This window comes from Lithobates pipiens, unplaced genomic scaffold (genome assembly GCF_037356315.1).
Source record: "Lithobates pipiens isolate NorthernLeopardFrog02 unplaced genomic scaffold, aLitPip1_a1.2 Scaffold_13, whole genome shotgun sequence".
Classification (NCBI taxonomy): domain Eukaryota; kingdom Metazoa; phylum Chordata; class Amphibia; order Anura; family Ranidae; genus Lithobates; species Lithobates pipiens.
Window position 1 is genome coordinate 172,728,736 of NW_027507718.1, and position 17,757 is coordinate 172,746,492.

The following is a 17,757-nucleotide window of genomic DNA, read 5'->3' on the forward strand; positions in this document are numbered from 1 at the left end:
CATCACATGGTACTTGCAGTGGGCCGGTACAGTGATCAGTCATTGGCTGTGTCTGGTGGACACAGCCAGTGACAGGCTGCATGGCCCTGCGAGAAGCACATTTTTGGAGGACGTCATACCAGAACAACAGTGCTCCCGCCTGGCTGTCATTTTGCTATAGGCTGAGAAGGAAGGTGTTAAAGAAAAATCTGTCTCATTTTTCTGTATAACATATAGAACAAACAAAACAATACTTGGAAGAAAAGTGTTTTAATTATGTACACAATGCAACAGTAATGATTACATATTTACCGGGACTGAAACATTTACATCTGGTAAATCTTAGAAAAACAAATGCGTGAAGTAAATCCATCAATAAATTTGCTTGAGTTCCTTGTTTTGATTGTAAACAGTATTGTTACTACTCACCACCAGGCAAGTCCACTGGTTTGGTCTCATTGACAGTATGGATAATGCCCTAAACACATGATGTCCATGGAATGCACTTACATGACAGAGAAAGGTGCATGTCAACAAAAATAATTAACTTTGTGGCTCTCCTAATTCTACACTCCTATGTACAATTATGTTGTATTTTGAAGAACAGTTTAAAACCATAATAGAAGAGACTAAAACAAAGCAGTTTCCACTCTGAAGTCTGTAGTTTAAAAAAGAGCTCTTGATCCTTGATTTTCAAATTCTGACCAGGCATCCTTTAATTCCATGAAAATCATTTTAGCATAATGTTCATAGGGTTTTCCAGTGGCCTAAAAAGAAAGAAATAAAGAATAATGTGAATAAATACTGAACAATGTATCTGTTTTGTTATTAAAGGAATGACAAGCTACATTACTGCAGTTTTGAAATCACATCACGATTGCTTTCTCTGTATAATTTTTAAGCTTTGAATAGTGCACGGAAGATTAAAAATCTTTTCTGGTAGAAACATTTTTATTGAAACTCAGGGGAAATAGAACGCAGGGGTCACCCACGCAGGGGTCCCATGTATAAATGACATTCATTTCACATACTTATATAGCACCATCAATGTACATATATATTATGCATTCACATCAATCCATGCCCTCAAGAAGCTTACAATCTAAGATCCCCAACTCACATTCCTATATACACATACTAGGGTCAATTTATACAGGATTCAATTAACCTACCAGCAGGTCTTTGGAGCGTGGGGTGAAACAGGCACAGGGAGAACATGCAGACTCCAGGCAGGTAGTGCCGTGTTTGGGATTTGAACTGATGAAGCTAGTGCTGCTAGGCAGAAGTGCTAACCACTTAGCCACTGTGCTGCCATGTTAGTGAGAAACACATGTGAGAATTGTTTACACTTTCAAACAGTAATTATCAAAAAAGGTGGGTGCAGGCATGGCAGTATAATGAACAATGTTTTAAAGATTGAACAATATTGACACAAAGCAGGCTGGGTCAAAATACTCGGGCATAAGAGTGTGAGGAAAATGTTAAGAAGCCAGGAAGGGAGATCGGGAAAAAAAAAAATCAATACTGTATACGCAGACGTTTAATAAAAGGACACCGTGCGCTGGCATGTTTACTGTGGGCAGCTGGATCTCTTTATTGGAGACGAATGGTTAGTCCCACATGGGTGTCTGATGGGGCTGGGTGCGATAATGGTGGAGTTGACTTTCAAAAGAGCCAGTTCACATATGCATGGCGGTTGTGGTGCATAGTAAAAAGGGGTCTTTTTCCTGCATCTGTTGTTTGTATTGTACGGGGGGGGCAATACACGGTTATAAGAACTGGGGTATGTAAACTTTTCTTGAATATCTGGTAAATATGAATAACCAGCTATATAAAGGAAAAAGCAAGAAAGAAAAAAAAAAAAGGGGGGGGGGGAGGAGAGAGAGAAAGGGGGGAGGAGAGAGAGAAAGGGGGGAGGAGAGAGAGAAAGGGGGGAGGAGAGAGAGAAAGGGGGGAGGAAGAGAGAGAAAGGGGGGAGGAAGAGAGAGAAAGGGGGGAGGAAGAGAGAGAAAGGGGGGAGGAAGAGAGAGAAAGGGGGGGTGAGAAGAGAAAGGGGGGGTAAGAGAGAGAAAGGGGGGGGGAGAAGAGAAAGGGGGGGAGAAGAGAAAGGGAGGGGGAGAAGAGAAAGGGGGGGGAAGAGAGAGAAAGGGGGGGGAAGAGAGAGAAAGGGGGGGGAAGAGAGAGGGTGGCGGAGAGAGGGTGGGGGGGGGGGCTCTGCTGCTCCAGGGCATAGCGCTGGTGTGAGATCAGGAAAGTATACAGGGGAAGCTGGTTACAGAAGGTTTTTTTTACCCCAATGCATAGAGTGCAAAAAAGGTAAAAAAATAAACTGCCGTTAAAATCACTTTCTTCTGCCCAGGACTACATGTCTCATGAGACATTGCTCCTCACACAGGCATACGTTCCCAGGCACTTACTAACACATTATGTTGCACTGTGTATACTGACATGTGTAAATGGTGTACTGAGCTGTATGTCTGCTGCACTGCGCATACTGACAAGCATCTTAGTACACCATTCATACAGGGAGAAAGGGGGGAGGAAGAGAGAGAAAGGGGGGGGGGGGAAGAGAGAGAAAGGGGGGGGAAGAGAGAGGGTGGCGGAGAGAGGGTGGGGGGGGGGGGGGGGGGGGCTCTGCTGCTCCAGGGCATAGAGCTGGTGTGAGATCAGGAAAGTATACAGGGGAAGCTGGTTACAGAAGGTTTTTTTTTACCCCAATGCATAGAGTGCAAAAAAGGTAAAAAAATAAACTGCCGTTAAAATCACTTTCTTCTGCCCAGGACTACATGTCTCATGAGACATTGCTCCTCACACAGGCATACGTTCTCAGGCACTTACTAACACATTATGTTGCACTGTGTATACTGACATGTGTAAAATGGTGCACTGAGCTGTATGTCTGCTGCACTGCGCATACTGACAAGCATCTTAGTACACCATTCATACAGGTCAGTATACATTGTGCAACACATAGCTCAGTTCTCTTTATATACAGTAAATAAAAGCATTCTGTATGAAGTCCAACTAATCGGCTGACAAACTAATCGATAACTTGTCAATCTATTTTTAGACCGGCCAATCTATTTTTAGACCGGCCTATTTTTAGACCCTGGTCTCAACTTGTCGATCTATTTTTAGATCAGATCGGCCAATCTATTTTTAGATCAGATCGGCCAATCTATTTTTAGATCAGATCGGCCAATCTATTTTTAGATCAGATCGGCCAATCTATTTTTAGATCAGATCGGCCAATCTATTTTTAGATCAGATCGGCCAATCTATTTTTAGATCAGATCGGCCAATCTATTTTTAGATCAGATCGGCCAATCTATTTTTAGATCAGATCGGCCAATCTATTTTTAGATCAGATCGGCCAATCTATTTTTAGATCCTGGATCTATTTTTAGATCCTGGATCTATTTTTAGATCGGCCAATCTATTTTTAGATCCTGGTCTCAACTTGTCGATCTATTTTTAGATCCTGAATCTATTTTTAGATCCTGAATCTATTTTTAGATCCTGAATCTATTTTTAGATCGGCCAATCTATTTTTAGATCGGCCAATCTATTTTTAGATCCTGGTCTCAACTTGTCGATCTATTTTTAGATCCTGAATCTATTTTTAGATCCTGGATCTATTTTTAGATCCTGGATCTATTTTTAGATCCTGGATCTATTTTTAGATCGGCCAATCTATTTTTAGATCCTGGTCTCAACTTGTCGATCTATTTTTAGATCCTGAATCTATTTTTAGATTGACCATTCTATTTTTAGATCCCGATATCAACTCGTCGATCTATTTTTAGATCGGCCAATCTATTTTTAGATCGGCCAATCTATTTTTAGATCGGCCAATCTATTTTTAGATCGGCCAATCTATTTTTAGATCGGCCAATCTATTTTTAGATCGGCCAATCTATTTTTAGATCCTGATCTGAACTTGTCGATCCATTTTTAGATCATGGATCTATCTTTAGATCAGCCAATCTAATATACATTTTTTTTATATTAAAGCAGTAGCATTTTTAAATATAATGTACTGGTAAACATCTACAGTAATTTGTAATGCCTTAATTTACCTCCAGTCTATTAGCCTTCAGCTTCCCTGGGTTCAGATGCTAATCTTCCCTACACAAAACCCTTAAGGTGATTGTAAATTTTTGATTTTTTTCTTAAACAAACATATTATGCTTTCCAACTATGTGCAATGATTTTGTACAGAGCAGCCCAATTGTCTTCTTCTAGGGTCCACTGCAAAAACGGTTGTTAATTTACATAAGTTTACCTCCATTCAGGTCAGCTTAAAAACAGAACAGGACGGAGACTTTTTCCCGTTTAAAAAAATGGACCTGAACAGATGCAGGTGTAAAATGGATGATCCTCTGTTTGCCCATAAAAAAGCATTGCTGTCCATTTTTCATCTATCGATGGATGGATGAAAAACAGACAAACGGAGCGCCTATGTGCAAGGGGCCTTAGGCAAGAGGTGAAGAAAAAAATAAAATATTGGGTAGAAGATGGAGTTCAGATTTACAGACACTGAGAGGAGGTTATTTTCAACAGGCAGCCTTTGGGCTAAGAGGATTACATCTCAGATACTGTGTGGCAGGTGGAGAACAATGCTGGAGGGACCTGTGCCTCCCTGGATGGCCAGCAAGCAGGTAATCTCTGCCGAAGACAGAGTAGGGGAGATTTACTAAAACTGGTGCAACTTTGCATAGTAACCAGTTAGCTTCTAACATCAGCTTGTTCAATTAAGCTTTGACAATAAAAGCTGGAAGCGGATTGGTTTCTATGCAGAGCTGCACCAGATTCTGTGTGCACCAATTTTAGTAAATCTCCCCCGGTATGTCTTGATAACTTTATGGGACCTGTCCACCCGGGGATTGGTCCTCCTTCCTTGGCATATCTGCAGCGTCCTTGGAGTCCTTCCCTTGTTCTGTCTATCAGGCAAACGCTCTTAGGCCTCATGCACACGAGACGCTGTTAAACGCGTGTTCAGAGGCAGTTGGACACTTTTTGCAACTGCTCCTGAACTCATTCAATGTTATCCTATGTGTCCATGTACACAGTCTCGTTTTTTGCCGTTTTTATGCAGTTGCGTTTAACCTCGTTTTTCCAGAAGCAAAAAAATGGGTTGAGACGCAAAAGTTTCCACGTTTCACACGCAAAACGCGGCAAAACACGGTAGCGTTTTTAAAGGTGACCTATTTTTTTGACATTAAAAATCTCAAAAATGATTGCAAATGATGAAAAACCATTAGAAAAATATTTTAAACAATTGCAAGTGGCCAATCCACAACTTGTGGCAAGTGACATGGGATGTGGCAAGTGGACAATCCACAACTGGTGGCAAGTGATGTGGCAAGTGGACATGCCACAACTTGTGGCAAGTGACGTGGCAGGTGAATTGGCAAGTGACGTGGCAAGTGGACAATCCACAACTTGTGGCAGGCGATGTGGCAAGTGACCTGGCAGGTGACCTTGCAGGTGACGTGGCAGGTGACGTGGCAAGTGGACAATCCACAACTTGTGGCAGGTGACGTGGCAAGTGGACAATCCACAACTTGTGACAGTTGACGTGGCAAGTGGACAATCTACAACTTGTGGCAGGTGACATGGCAGGTGATGTGGCAAGTGGACAATCCACAACTTGTGGCAAGTGGACAATCCACAACTTGTGGCAAGTGGACAATCCACAACTTGTGGCAAGTGACATGGCAGGTGGCAAGTGATGTGGCAAGTGGACAATCCACAACTTGTGGCAAGTGACGTGGCAGGTGAAATGGCAAGTGACATGGCAAGTGGACAATCCACAACTTGTGGCAGGTGACGTGGCAAGTGGCCAATCCACAACTTGTGGCAAGTGACATGGGATGTGGCAAGTGGACAATCCACAACTGGTGGCAAGTGATGTGGCAAGTGGACATGCCACAACTTGTGGCAAGTGACGTGGCAGGTGAATTGGCAAGTGACGTGGCAAGTGGACAATCCACAACTTGTGGCAGGCGATGTGGCAAGTGACCTGGCAGGTGACCTTGCAGGTGACGTGGCAGGTGACGTGGCAAGTGGACAATCCACAACTTGTGGCAGGTGACGTGGCAAGTGGACAATCCACAACTTGTGACAGTTGACGTGGCAAGTGGACAATCTACAACTTGTGGCAGGTGACATGGCAGGTGATGTGGCAAGTGGACAATCCACAACTTGTGGCAAGTGGACAATCCACAACTTGTGGCAAGTGGACAATCCACAACTTGTGGCAAGTGACATGGCAGGTGGCAAGTGATGTGGCAAGTGGACAATCCACAACTTGTGGCAAGTGACGTGGCAGGTGAAATGGCAAGTGACATGGCAAGTGGACAATCCACAACTTGTGGCAGGTGACGTGGCAAGTGGACAATCCACAACTTGTGGCAGGTGACGTGGCAAGTAGACAATCCACAACTTGTGGCAGGTGACGTGGCAAGTGGACAATCCACTTGTGGCAGGTGACGTGGCAAGTGGACAATCCACTTGTGGCAGGTGACGTGGCAAGTGGACAATCCACTTGTGGCAGGTGACGTGGCAAGTGACGTGGCAAATGGACAATCCACAACTTGTGGCAGGTGATGTGGCAAGTGGACAATCCACTTGTGGCAGGTGACGTGGCAAGTGGACAATCCACTTGTGGCAGGTGACGTGGCAAGTGACGTGGCAAATGGACAATCCACAACTTGTGGCAGGTGATGTGGCAAGTGGACAATCCACTTGTGGCAGGGGACGTGGCAAGTGACGTGGCAAGTGGACAGTCCACAACTTGTGGCAGGTGACATGGCAGGTGACGTGGCAAGTGATGTGGCAAGTGGACAATCCACTTGTGGCAGGTGACGTGGCAAATGGACAATTCACAACTTGTGGCAGATGACGTAGCAAGTGACGTGGCAAGTGGACAATCCACAACTTGTGGCAGGTGATGTGGCAAGTGACGTGGCAAGTGGACAATCCACTTGTGGCAGGTGACGTGGCAGGTGACGTGGCAAGTGGACAATCCACAACTTGTGGCAGGTGATGTGGCTGGTGACGTGGCAAGTGGACAATCCACAACTTGTGGCAAGTGACGTGGCAAGTGACGTGGCAAATGGACAATCCACAACTTGTGGCAGGTGACGTGGCAAGTGACAATCCACAACTTGTGGCAAGTGACATGGCAGGTGGCAAGTGACGTGGCAAGTGGACAATCCACAACTTGTGGCAAGTGACGTGGCAAGTGGACAATCCACAACTTGTGGCAAGTGACGTGGCAAGTGGACAATCCACAACTTGTGGCAAGTGACGTGGCAAGTGGACAATCCAAAACTTGTGGCAAGTGACGTGGCAAGTGGACAGTCCACAACTTGTGGCAGGTGACGTGGCAAGTGGACAATCCACAACTTGTGGCAGGTGACGTGGCAAGTGGACAATCCACAACTTGTGGCAAGTGACGTGGCAAGTGGACAATCCACAACTTGTGGCAGGTGATGTGGCAAGTGACACGCTAAATACAAGTACACTGCTGCTCTCACAGCTGCTGCTACTCACTCTGGTCTCACAAATTTGCTGAAATAGTTAATACTTTTTCTTGAGCTGGGGAGGGTCTATGTTAGCTTAACTAAACGCTTCTAGACGCAAACGCGGTAAAACGTGGCTAAATCGCGGGAAAACGCGCGTTTCTAAACGCCGGTTTCAGCTTTTAAAAACATGTGTCCAGCAGAGTTTGCATCTGCGTCTCGAGTTTAATTCTCTGTGCCCTCTTTAGTCATGTTGGCAGGTTTCCCTACTGCTATGACTGTTATCCTCGTCCAGTTCAGGTTTGAGTCTTAGTCCTTCAGACAGCTCTTGGGCTGCAGGCAGTTCCTAGTTCTATTGTCGGGCCTGTTAGCAATTGTTGCCGGCTACTTTTGGATGTCCAAACAATATCTTAATTCCTGTGTTCCTCAATGAACGAGAGAGAAAAAGGATTTTAGTTCTTACAGCAAAATCCTTTTCTTGGAGTTCATTGAGGAAAACTGGTCCCATGCCTCTTTTTATGTTCATACAGCTACTATAAACTACTTACTAAGAACTAAGGCATGCTGGGTAGAGAAGGGGTTTATCCTGAGGCTGGGCTACATTTTCTTTCGGTTGTTTGGTTGCCAGTGTCCAACCATCCTGTAGGTGGCAGTAAAACCCCAACAGTATCATAATTCCTGTAAAGAAAACAGTTGATATATACCCTTCCAGCTGCCGATCACTAACCGACACAGAAGTGACTGAAGTGGTTGGCAGATGGAACTATAGTATCCAGTGGGCGACCAGGCAGCAGACACACCTAGAAGTGTGTTGGATGCAGATTTCAGTCACCTTAGCTCTGCAACAGTGAAAATCAGTGGCATGTCAATGCAATTGGTAAGTATAAACGGTTTTACTTTTTTTTTTTAACTGGGAACATTTCACCTGTGTGTAAAAGTCATGGTAAATTGGCAAATCATATGCATACTTTTAAATTATTAATCTCCGGCACCACTAGGAAACAGGGTCACCTCTTGGCTTAAGATGCTACCAAAAAAGATTCAGTAGAACAAATTATTTTGATGTAGAAATCTTTTCAATGACAAGAGTCCAAGATCTTACCTTATCAGGATGAACCACAAGCACTGCTTTCCTATAATATTTTTTCACTTGATCAGGGGATACCAGCTCAGCCATGTTAACAGGCTTCCACTTTGTTTCTCCTTCCCAAAGTACAGTGTGAAGGGTAGATATCAAAGCTCTTATATTCCTTTCTTTACCTTCTATCCAGTCTAAAATCTACAAAGTAAACATGTTTTAATCTCTGCACAGCCAAACAATCACTGGGCACTCAATTCAAACATTTTCTCTCATAGTAGAATAAATTATAGTATTTCTTTAAGTAGTGTTGTGAATTGCATGTAAATGTTGCCAGTGGATGCTTGAATTGCACTTATATTAACATTGCTATTATCATATGGAAATCAGTTCAGAGTATAAAGATAACAAAAGGAAAAAAAAAATGAAGTGGGAAGCGAGCATCACCGGCAACCTTACCATGAGCAAAAGCCTACTACTGCCCACTGAGAGCACTTTAAACCTCCTACAGTTGTCAGTGGTATTAATTTGTTTGATAAATCCATTATATACTATACCAGCCTCTTCTCTTCCTTTTGTATGTATTATTTCAAACTAAATTTCAACAAACACTAGGAGTGTCAAAACATCTAGATGAAAAAGTTTGAGGTTTAAAGAAGTGAGAATGTTATTGCACTCTAAATTAGGTCAGATACTACCAGTCTCTTAACTGGTTATGTGTATTCTTCGTTTTTTCTGTTGTACACGGCACCATGTACTGTACAGTCTTTGCCAGTCATTCATATGTAACATTCTCCTGTTCATTAGTAGTTGGGCATAAACCCTTTGGGGCTCATACACCTTTTAGCAAAGGGCAATGTCGGCTCTTAAAACAACGTATGAGGTTTTAAACAATCACTACCATGTTAATGTCAAAAATAAAGAGATTCTGTACTTCCTGTAAAATCCTTCCCTTCAGTGGTTAATTGTGGCAAACAGAAGACCACTCTATATGTCCTGCCACTAGGAGGTTGGACACTAAAAGCAGGCTTGGATCCTGCTACTGATCTTAACTCACATTAACAGGCAACTGGCCTCAGGAGTAACTAGCAGTCAACCACAAACCTAACACCAGAAATAGGCCTAACCACTATGAAAAGTAATTCTAGATCTGTGTTTACCTATGAACTACTAAAGAAAAAGATTTTAAGACAAGTACAAAGATCAATTTTTTCCCTTCGCATTTGCTGGAGTAAAAATTACACAGACATTCAAAAACAATCCCACATCGGGATTGAAAATATTTCATACCTTAACCACTTGCCGCCCGCCCTATTACAAATTGACGGCGGCAAAGTGGTTTCATTATCCTAACCGGACGTCATATGACGTGATTAGGATAATGAGGCGCTGCGCGCCCCCGGAGGCGCGCATCGCGGCGATCGTTGTTGCGGGGTGTCAGTCTGACACCCGGCAACTACGATCTCGGTAAAGAGTCTCCGACGGAGACTCTTTACCATGTGATCAGCCGTGTCCAATCACGGCTGATCACAGTGTAAATGGGAAGAGCCGGTGATCGGCTTTCCCTCACTCGCGTCTGTCAGACGCGAGTAGAGGAGAGCCGATCGGCTGCTCCTCTGACAGGGGGGGTCTGTGCTGATCGATTATCAGCACAGCCCCCCCGAGGATGCCCACACTGGACCACCAGGGACACCACTAGACCACCAGGGAAAAGGTAATAAAAATCCATAATCCTCCCTAGACCACCAGGGTGCCAGTCAGCACAATGGGTGCCAATCAGTGCCCATAATGGATGCCAATCAGTGGCCACAATGGGCATCACTGATTGGCATGCATTATTGTTTGGCACTGATTGGCATCCATTACTATAACACCGATGCCGCCTATGAGTGCCCACCTGTGCCGCCTATGAGTGCCCACCTGTGCCGCCTGAGTGCCCACCTGTGCCGCCTGAGTGCCCACCTGTGCCGCCTATCCATGCCCACCTGTGCCGCCTATCCATGCCCACCTGTGCCGCCTATCCATGCCCACCTGTGCCGCCTATCCATGCCCACCTGTGCCGCCTATCCATGCCCACCTGTGCCGCCTATCCATGCCCACCTGTGCCGCCTATCCATGCCCACCTGTGCCGCCTATCCATGCCCACCTGTGCCGCCTATCCATGCCCACCTGTGCCGCCTATCCATGCCCACCTGTGCCGCCTATCCATGCCCACCTGTGCCGCCTATCCATGCCCATCCGTGCCGCCTATCCATGCCAATTTGTGCCACCTATCAGTGTCCGTCCGTGTCGCCCATCCGTGTCGCCCATCCGTGTCGCTCATCAGTGCCGCCTATCAGTGCCACTTCATTGGTGCCACATTGGTGCCCATCAGTGCCACCTTATCAGTGCCCATCAGTGTAGCCCCATCAGTGCCCATCAGTGAAGGAGAAAACATACTTATTTACAAAGTTTTGAAACTGAAACAAAAAAAAACTTTTTTTTTCAAAATTTTCGGTATTTTTTTATTTGTAGCGCAAAAAATAAAAACCGTAGAGGTGATCAAATACCACCAAAAGAAAGCTCTATTTGTGGGAAAAAAATGATAAAAATTTCATTTGGGTACAGTGTAGCATGACCGCGCAATTGTCATTCAAAGTGCGACAGCGCTGAAAGCTCAAAATTGGTCTGGGCAGGAAGGTGTTTAAGTGCCCTGTATTGAAGTGGTTAAAGTGCTAGGGTCCAGCTGATCACACAGCTGCCAGACCTTCTGGGCACTGCCTTGGATGTCTATCATTTCCACATGATAGAACATGAATGAAAGAAAGCGTGAACGTATGGAACAAAGTTCTAAGCCAATACAGTCAGCAAGGTAGAACTGATCTGACACACAAAGTAAATAAATTGATAACTCACTGCATGCTCCCAGCATAGAGCCCAAGCTGTAGAGGACAGCTTTCTGGCCAAACCACTGTGATAACCAATCACACAGTGATCACATCAGGGCGGGTGCAAGCATTTTTGACACCCTAAGTGAAACCTAATTCCCCCCCCCCCCCCCATTGGCTCCACCCCTCACTGGGATTTTTGTGGCGCCTCTTCACCTATTTCTTCAGCCGTGCTCCACAGACCTGGACCTGCATGTCCAGACCCGGCCTGAAGACAAATAGTGGCAGCACTGGCTCGCTTCCTCACGCCAGCTGTGGTCCACAGGTAAGGGCAGCATACAGACAGGCTGTGTAACTGCCTGTCTGTATGAGCAGAACGATACACTGACAATGCTTTACAGGCTCCTAGTAAAAATAATAATAAATGCACTTTTTTTTACCTGCAAAAAGATCTGCATTTATTATTATTATTTATTTTTTTACAAAGGAGGACTTGAACCTCCACACCTCAAAACACCCCAATTTCTGTATTTCCATGTCTCAAATCACAATTCTTCCACCTTCACACCTCAGATCACCCCATCACTGTATCACCCTAAACGCATGATGTTCCCCTCAAACCCACCTCCCCATACGCATATCAGTTCCTCTTCCTACCCCCCCCCCCCCCGCACCACTTTTCCCCTCAAAACCCCCTCCCCATATGCATATCAGTTCCTCTTCCTACCCCCCTGCACATCTGCCCCCCTTACACACATCAGTTCCTCTCTGTAACCCCCTGCACATCTGTCCCCCCCTCCACACACACACACACACACACACACACACACACACACGTGAGTTTATCTCTGTACCCTCTGCACATCTGTCCCGTCCCCCGTCCCCACACACACACACACGTTCCTTTCTGCACATCTGCCTCCCCCACCCCACACACACACACACACACACACACACACACACACAATTTCCCTTCTGTAACCCACTGCACATCTGCGACCCCCCCCCCCCCCCGTTCCTCTCTGAACTCCCCTGCACATCAGTTCCTCTCTGTACCCCCCACCCCACATACACAGATCAGTTCCTCTTTGTACCTTCATGCACATCTGCCCCCCTCCACACAAGTATGGGTTCTTCTCTGTACCCCCCTGCACATCTGTCTCCCCCCACACTCCATTTCCTTTGTATCCCCCTGCACATCTGTTCACCCCCCCAGTTCCTTTCTGCACATCTGTTCACCCCCCCAGTTCCTTTCTGTACCCCACCCCCACACATTGGTTCCCCTCTGTACCCCCTGCACATCTGCCTCCCACCCCCCCACATACACACATCAGCTCCTCTGTACCCCCTACACATATGCCCCCCCACATCAGTTCTGCTCTGTACCCCCTGCACATCTGGTCCCCCCCCCCACATCAGTTCCTCTCTGTACCCCCCTGCACATGTGTGTAGTCCTCCCCCCACACATTTCCTTACTGTACCCCCTGCACATCTGTTGCCTCCCCCACATCAGTTTCTCGGTACCCCCCTGCACATCTGGCCCCCCCCCCACATCTGTCTCCTCCCCTCTATACACAGTGCAATGCACTATAAACTTGACAGCAAAATAAATGTTTTATTTCATGTGACTGGGTGCAGGCTACAGCACCGAGCACACTGCCTATGCTTCCACTATACCTGAGCCAGCATCCAGGGATGACTTCACCTCCAGGAGAGCTGCTGCTGCCTATCCTCCCACAACAGATCCGACCATCCAGGAGGAGTGGGAGCGGATAACGTGGCAAGCCTGTAGTTACATACAGGGCTTCCCTTTCATCCGCCCTAGGCTGGTTCCATGGATCATGCAGCACTTCCAACCAGCTGCTCCTTGTACTGGGTCTCCCCCCTCCTCTTCTCACTACTGCTGCTGCTAGGGCGGCACTGCAGACTGGGAAAAGAGTTGTAAGGGATGTCTACACAGGCGAAACCACCCCCCTAGCCTGGCAGCTGGCGCCATAAAGACATGTAGAACCAGCATTTTTTAAATACAGGTATTTTTATAATCCAAATCCCCAGTGAGTGGCTGGGGATCTGGATTTTGCAGAGGATCCGAAAAACGCCCAACAAGCAAAATCCTATTCATTTCAATGGCACCTGTTCACATCTGAGCATTTTGCCACCTTAAGCAAAATGCCTGAAAAACACCCTAAGCTCAAAAAAGAACATAAGCTTCTTTGGGCAGATTACAGGCATTTTTTTGCCTTTTTACATTGGTGACCTGAAAAAAAAAAAAATGCGGTAAAAAACGCACACAACTATGAAACGCTCAGGTGTGAATGTTCCCTTGAGCAAAAAAAAAACTTTAAAAAACGTTCTACTTTTTATGCATACTTTCAGTTTCAGTGGATCAATTTCTCGTGTCAATTCTTGTCTTCTCATCTCAGCAATAGTTCTGGGACCCTTCTTGTCAGTTCTAGCTGAAAACCCTTGGGTAGAAAGCAGGTCTCCAAAATCACTTTCTGAAACTTTTGGTTTTGGCCCTGAAATGAAATACAGGATTATGTATATATTATAAATATGCGCACACACATTAAACCGCCTCTCCCTTTTGAACAGCAAGAATCTTACCAAAACCTGGAGCCCTGATGCCCCTTTCCTCTCTGCCTCCAATAACACTGAAATTTACACCGTAGTTAGGTTTGACGTTAATGCCAGTTTTAGGTTGGGACTGCCAAGAGTTACTTGTGGTTTGAGGCTTTGGAGACTGTCTGAGGTTGCTTTTTTGAGAAGACTTTTCACTGGATTGCGAAGACGACTGGGAGGATGATCCTGATAACAAGAAGATCAATTATACTTGTATAAGTACTAACATTTACTAGTGTTAAAATACATCTTATATACGTAGTATTACTAAGTCAGGCTCCCCACCAAGTACAACTAAAGGCAAAACTTTTTTTTTTTTTCAGTTTTGGAGTGTTTTTTCATTTCTGTTTGCACCCATGTTAAGGAGATTCACTGCCTCTATTTGTACTGTTTACCATTATCATTGAATGTGAAGTAAAAGAAAATCCCACATTTTGGGTTGTTCTCAGAGAAGTAATAGAGGGGAAATGTTCCAATGGGGACACTAGTGCTGGTGACCTGAGGGTCCCCAAGAAATTCCCTTAATTTACAGGGATTTCCTCTCTTTTCCGGTTTGGCTACACCTACAGGTTAGGTTTCTTCCCAAGCCTGTGTATAGACAGTGAAAAGAGTAACCGGGCTGGGGTGGGGCAGCTGCTCTAATAAGGTGAGAAGGGGTGTTGCTCGTCACCCACCCGAACAGGCCGACAGGAAAGAGAAGACTGCGCCAGCATTGTAAATCACTCCCAGCAGGTACAGCAGTCAGAGTAAGCGGACAATGGCATATTAATTGGGCAGACTGGTCCTGGGGAAGGAGAGTTTCTCCCAGTGAGATGTGCTGGGCCAGACACAGTGGAGCAGTGGATCGGCTTCTTCAATACCGGCATAGTATTCAGACTCATCCTTGAGGTAGGCTTTTCCCCCTCTCCAATCTGTTCCTCGTAGCAGCAATCTGTGTGGCTCAGGCTGGCACTTACCTGGGTGCCCGGAACCCCTCCCCACCAGGAGAATGTGGCATGGCATGCTGGACTCAGTCCTGATATGTATTCCTCATATGTTCAGCTACATTTCTCATTTCTGGCTGGGTGTCTACAGAGTGCCCTCTGCTGGAGGGACAGCTCATTTCTATAGGTTTTTTTTTATTTTTTTATATTATAACAGTCATTTCTGCCTTACTACTGGGCTATGTAAATAAGACTTGAATTGTATAATAATCTCTTAGACCTGGTTAACATCTCAGCATGATTTTAAAGGCCAACTTCAGGAAACGTTAACCTTGCGGTGGAACTGCATTCGCACTGCAAGTTTCTGCTGGGGCTGCTCTCTGCAGAGGCTGTTCTCTGGAAATTACCGTACATGAAAATGCACATGGCAATGTGTGAACCTAATCTTATTGCCTACATAATATACGTAATGATTTAAAATACTTGTTTTCCGTTTCTTAATGCTGCGTGTCCTCTCTCCTACTGGGTGCGGTGTGGAAATGTTATTTTGTTTCACCTGCCAGCTGCTCGTAGCTAGTGAGGGGAAGTGGGAAATACATACCCCCTAACCCGCAATTACACATTTAGTGGCAGTTCAGTACAGCTCAAATTTCAATGCTGTATGATGTCCTTCATGCTGTGTCACATTACAATATGGGTGCAACGTGAAGGAGACAGCAAAATGCAACTTCGCTTATGTAGACAAAAATCATTGTACCGGCCCTTCACGCAACTTATTTTTTTTCCCTGAACTCCGTTTCTCTACCCATCTAAACAACAGCTGGTTCCCTTGTCAACACTTTGCTTGTTCTCTCCAACATTTGACAATCTGTTTGTTTATGCAGCTCTCCTCTCAGGCCGAGTACACATGGGCGGACTGTTCGCCCAACTTTGTTTGTCAAACAGTTTCGGCAAACAGTCCGCTCAAAATTAGCATGGACGGACATGGCCACACACGGCACTTTTTGAGCGGACTGTTTCAGCGAACTGTTTGCCAAACAGTTCGCTCAACTTTTGAAATGAACGGACTCGCCCACGTAAGGCAGAGGCAAATCCGCCCATTTCGAGCGCGTGTACAGGTAGGCGGGGCCCGCGAAGGAGACGTCGCGGGCTCCGCCGCCTGGAATGGACTTAAAGGGGAACCCCAACGCCGAAAAAATCGGCGTGGGGTCCCCCCAAAAGTCCACAACAGACCCTTGTCCGAGCACGCTACCCGGCCGGCCAGGAAAGGGGGGCGAGCGAGCGCGCCCCCCCTCCTGAGCCGTACCAGGCCGCCTGCCCTCAACATGGGGGGTGCCTTGGGGAAGGGGGGGCCGCGCGGCCCCCCCACCCCAAAGCACCTTGTCCCCATGTTGATGAGGACAAGGTCCTCTTCCCGACAACCCTGGCCGTTGGTTGTCGGGGTCTGCGGGCGGGGGGCTTATCGGAATCCGGGAGCCCCCTTTAAGAAGGGGGCCCCCGGATACCGGCCCCCCACCCTATGTGAATGAGTATGGGGTACAATGTACCCCTACCCATTCACCTGTGAAATAAAGTACAAAAAAAAACACAACACAGAGAAAAAATATTTTATTGCACAGCTCCGGGGGTCTTCCGTCTTCGGGGGTCTTCTCGCCGGACTCCTCCGCTATCTTCGTGTAGCTCTTTTACTAGCGGAGGAGCCCAGCTTTCTTCCTCCCCGCCGCCGGCCTCTTCTCCAGACTTCGGGGGTCTTGTCCCCCTCTTCGGTTCTTCTGCCGGGCCACCGCGCCTTCTTATAGCTCTTTTACAGGCGGTGGCCCGGTCTTCTGTCGCCGCTGCCTTCCGTTCTTCTGTCGCCGCCTTCGGTTCTTCTGCCGGGCCACCGCGCCTTCTTGTAGCTCTTTTACAGGCGGTGGCCCGGTCTTCTGTCGCCGCTGTCGCCGCCTTCCGTTCTTCTTCTTCTTCTTGTTCTTCTTCTTCTTCCCCAGGAGATGTTGACACATCGCTCTCTCCGGCCGGAATGCCAGAGCCGCGCTGTGCGGTCACTTATATAGTGACAATGGGGCGGTGTCACATGGTGACCCCGCCCCCTTACGATGTCATAGTCCCCATGTGACATCAACCCATGTGACCAACCCATGTGACATATACCATGTGACACCGCCCCATTGTCACTATATAAGTGACCGCACAGCGCGGCTCTGGCATTCCGGCCGGAGAGAGCGACGTGTCAACATCTCCTGGGGAAGAAGAAGAAGAACAAGAAGAACGGAAGGCGGCGACAGCGACAGCGGCGACAGAAGACCGGGCCACCGCCTGTAAAAGAGCTACAAGAAGGCGCGGTGGCCCGGCAGAAGAACCGAAGGCGGCGACAGAAGAACGGAAGGCAGCGGCGACAGAAGACCGGGCCACCGCCTGTAAAAGAGCTATAAGAAGGCGCGGTGGCCCGGCAGAAGAACCGAAGAGGGGGACAAGACCCCCGAAGTCGGGAGAAGAGGCCGGCGGCGGGGAGGAAGAAAGCCAGGCTCCTCCGCTAGTAAAAGAGCTACACGAAGATAGCGGAGGAGTCCGGCGAGAAGACCCCCGAAGACGGAAGACCCCCGGAGCTGTGCAATAAAATATTTTTTCTCTGTGTTGTGTTTTTTTTTGTACTTTATTTCACAGGTGAATGGGTAGGGGTACATTGTACCCCATACTCATTCACATAGGGTGGGGGGCCGGTATCCGGGGGCCCCCTTCTTAAAGGGGGCTCCCGGATT

The 17,757-nt window shown here is 46.8% G+C and overlaps 1 protein-coding gene across 1 annotated transcript in view; it reads right to left on the bottom strand.

The window, feature by feature from the left end:
- Positions 1 to 233: 233 nt before the first annotated feature.
- The window catches only part of GAK (cyclin G associated kinase), a 176,619-nt gene continuing 159,095 nt past the window's right edge, over positions 234 to 17,757 (bottom strand). The window contains 4 exon segments of the mRNA XM_077475892.1: positions 234 to 746; positions 8,611 to 8,787; positions 13,824 to 13,972; positions 14,061 to 14,261. Coding sequence (XP_077332018.1) covers positions 645 to 746; positions 8,611 to 8,787; positions 13,824 to 13,972; positions 14,061 to 14,261 — 629 coding nt within the window. The 3' untranslated portion in view covers positions 234 to 644.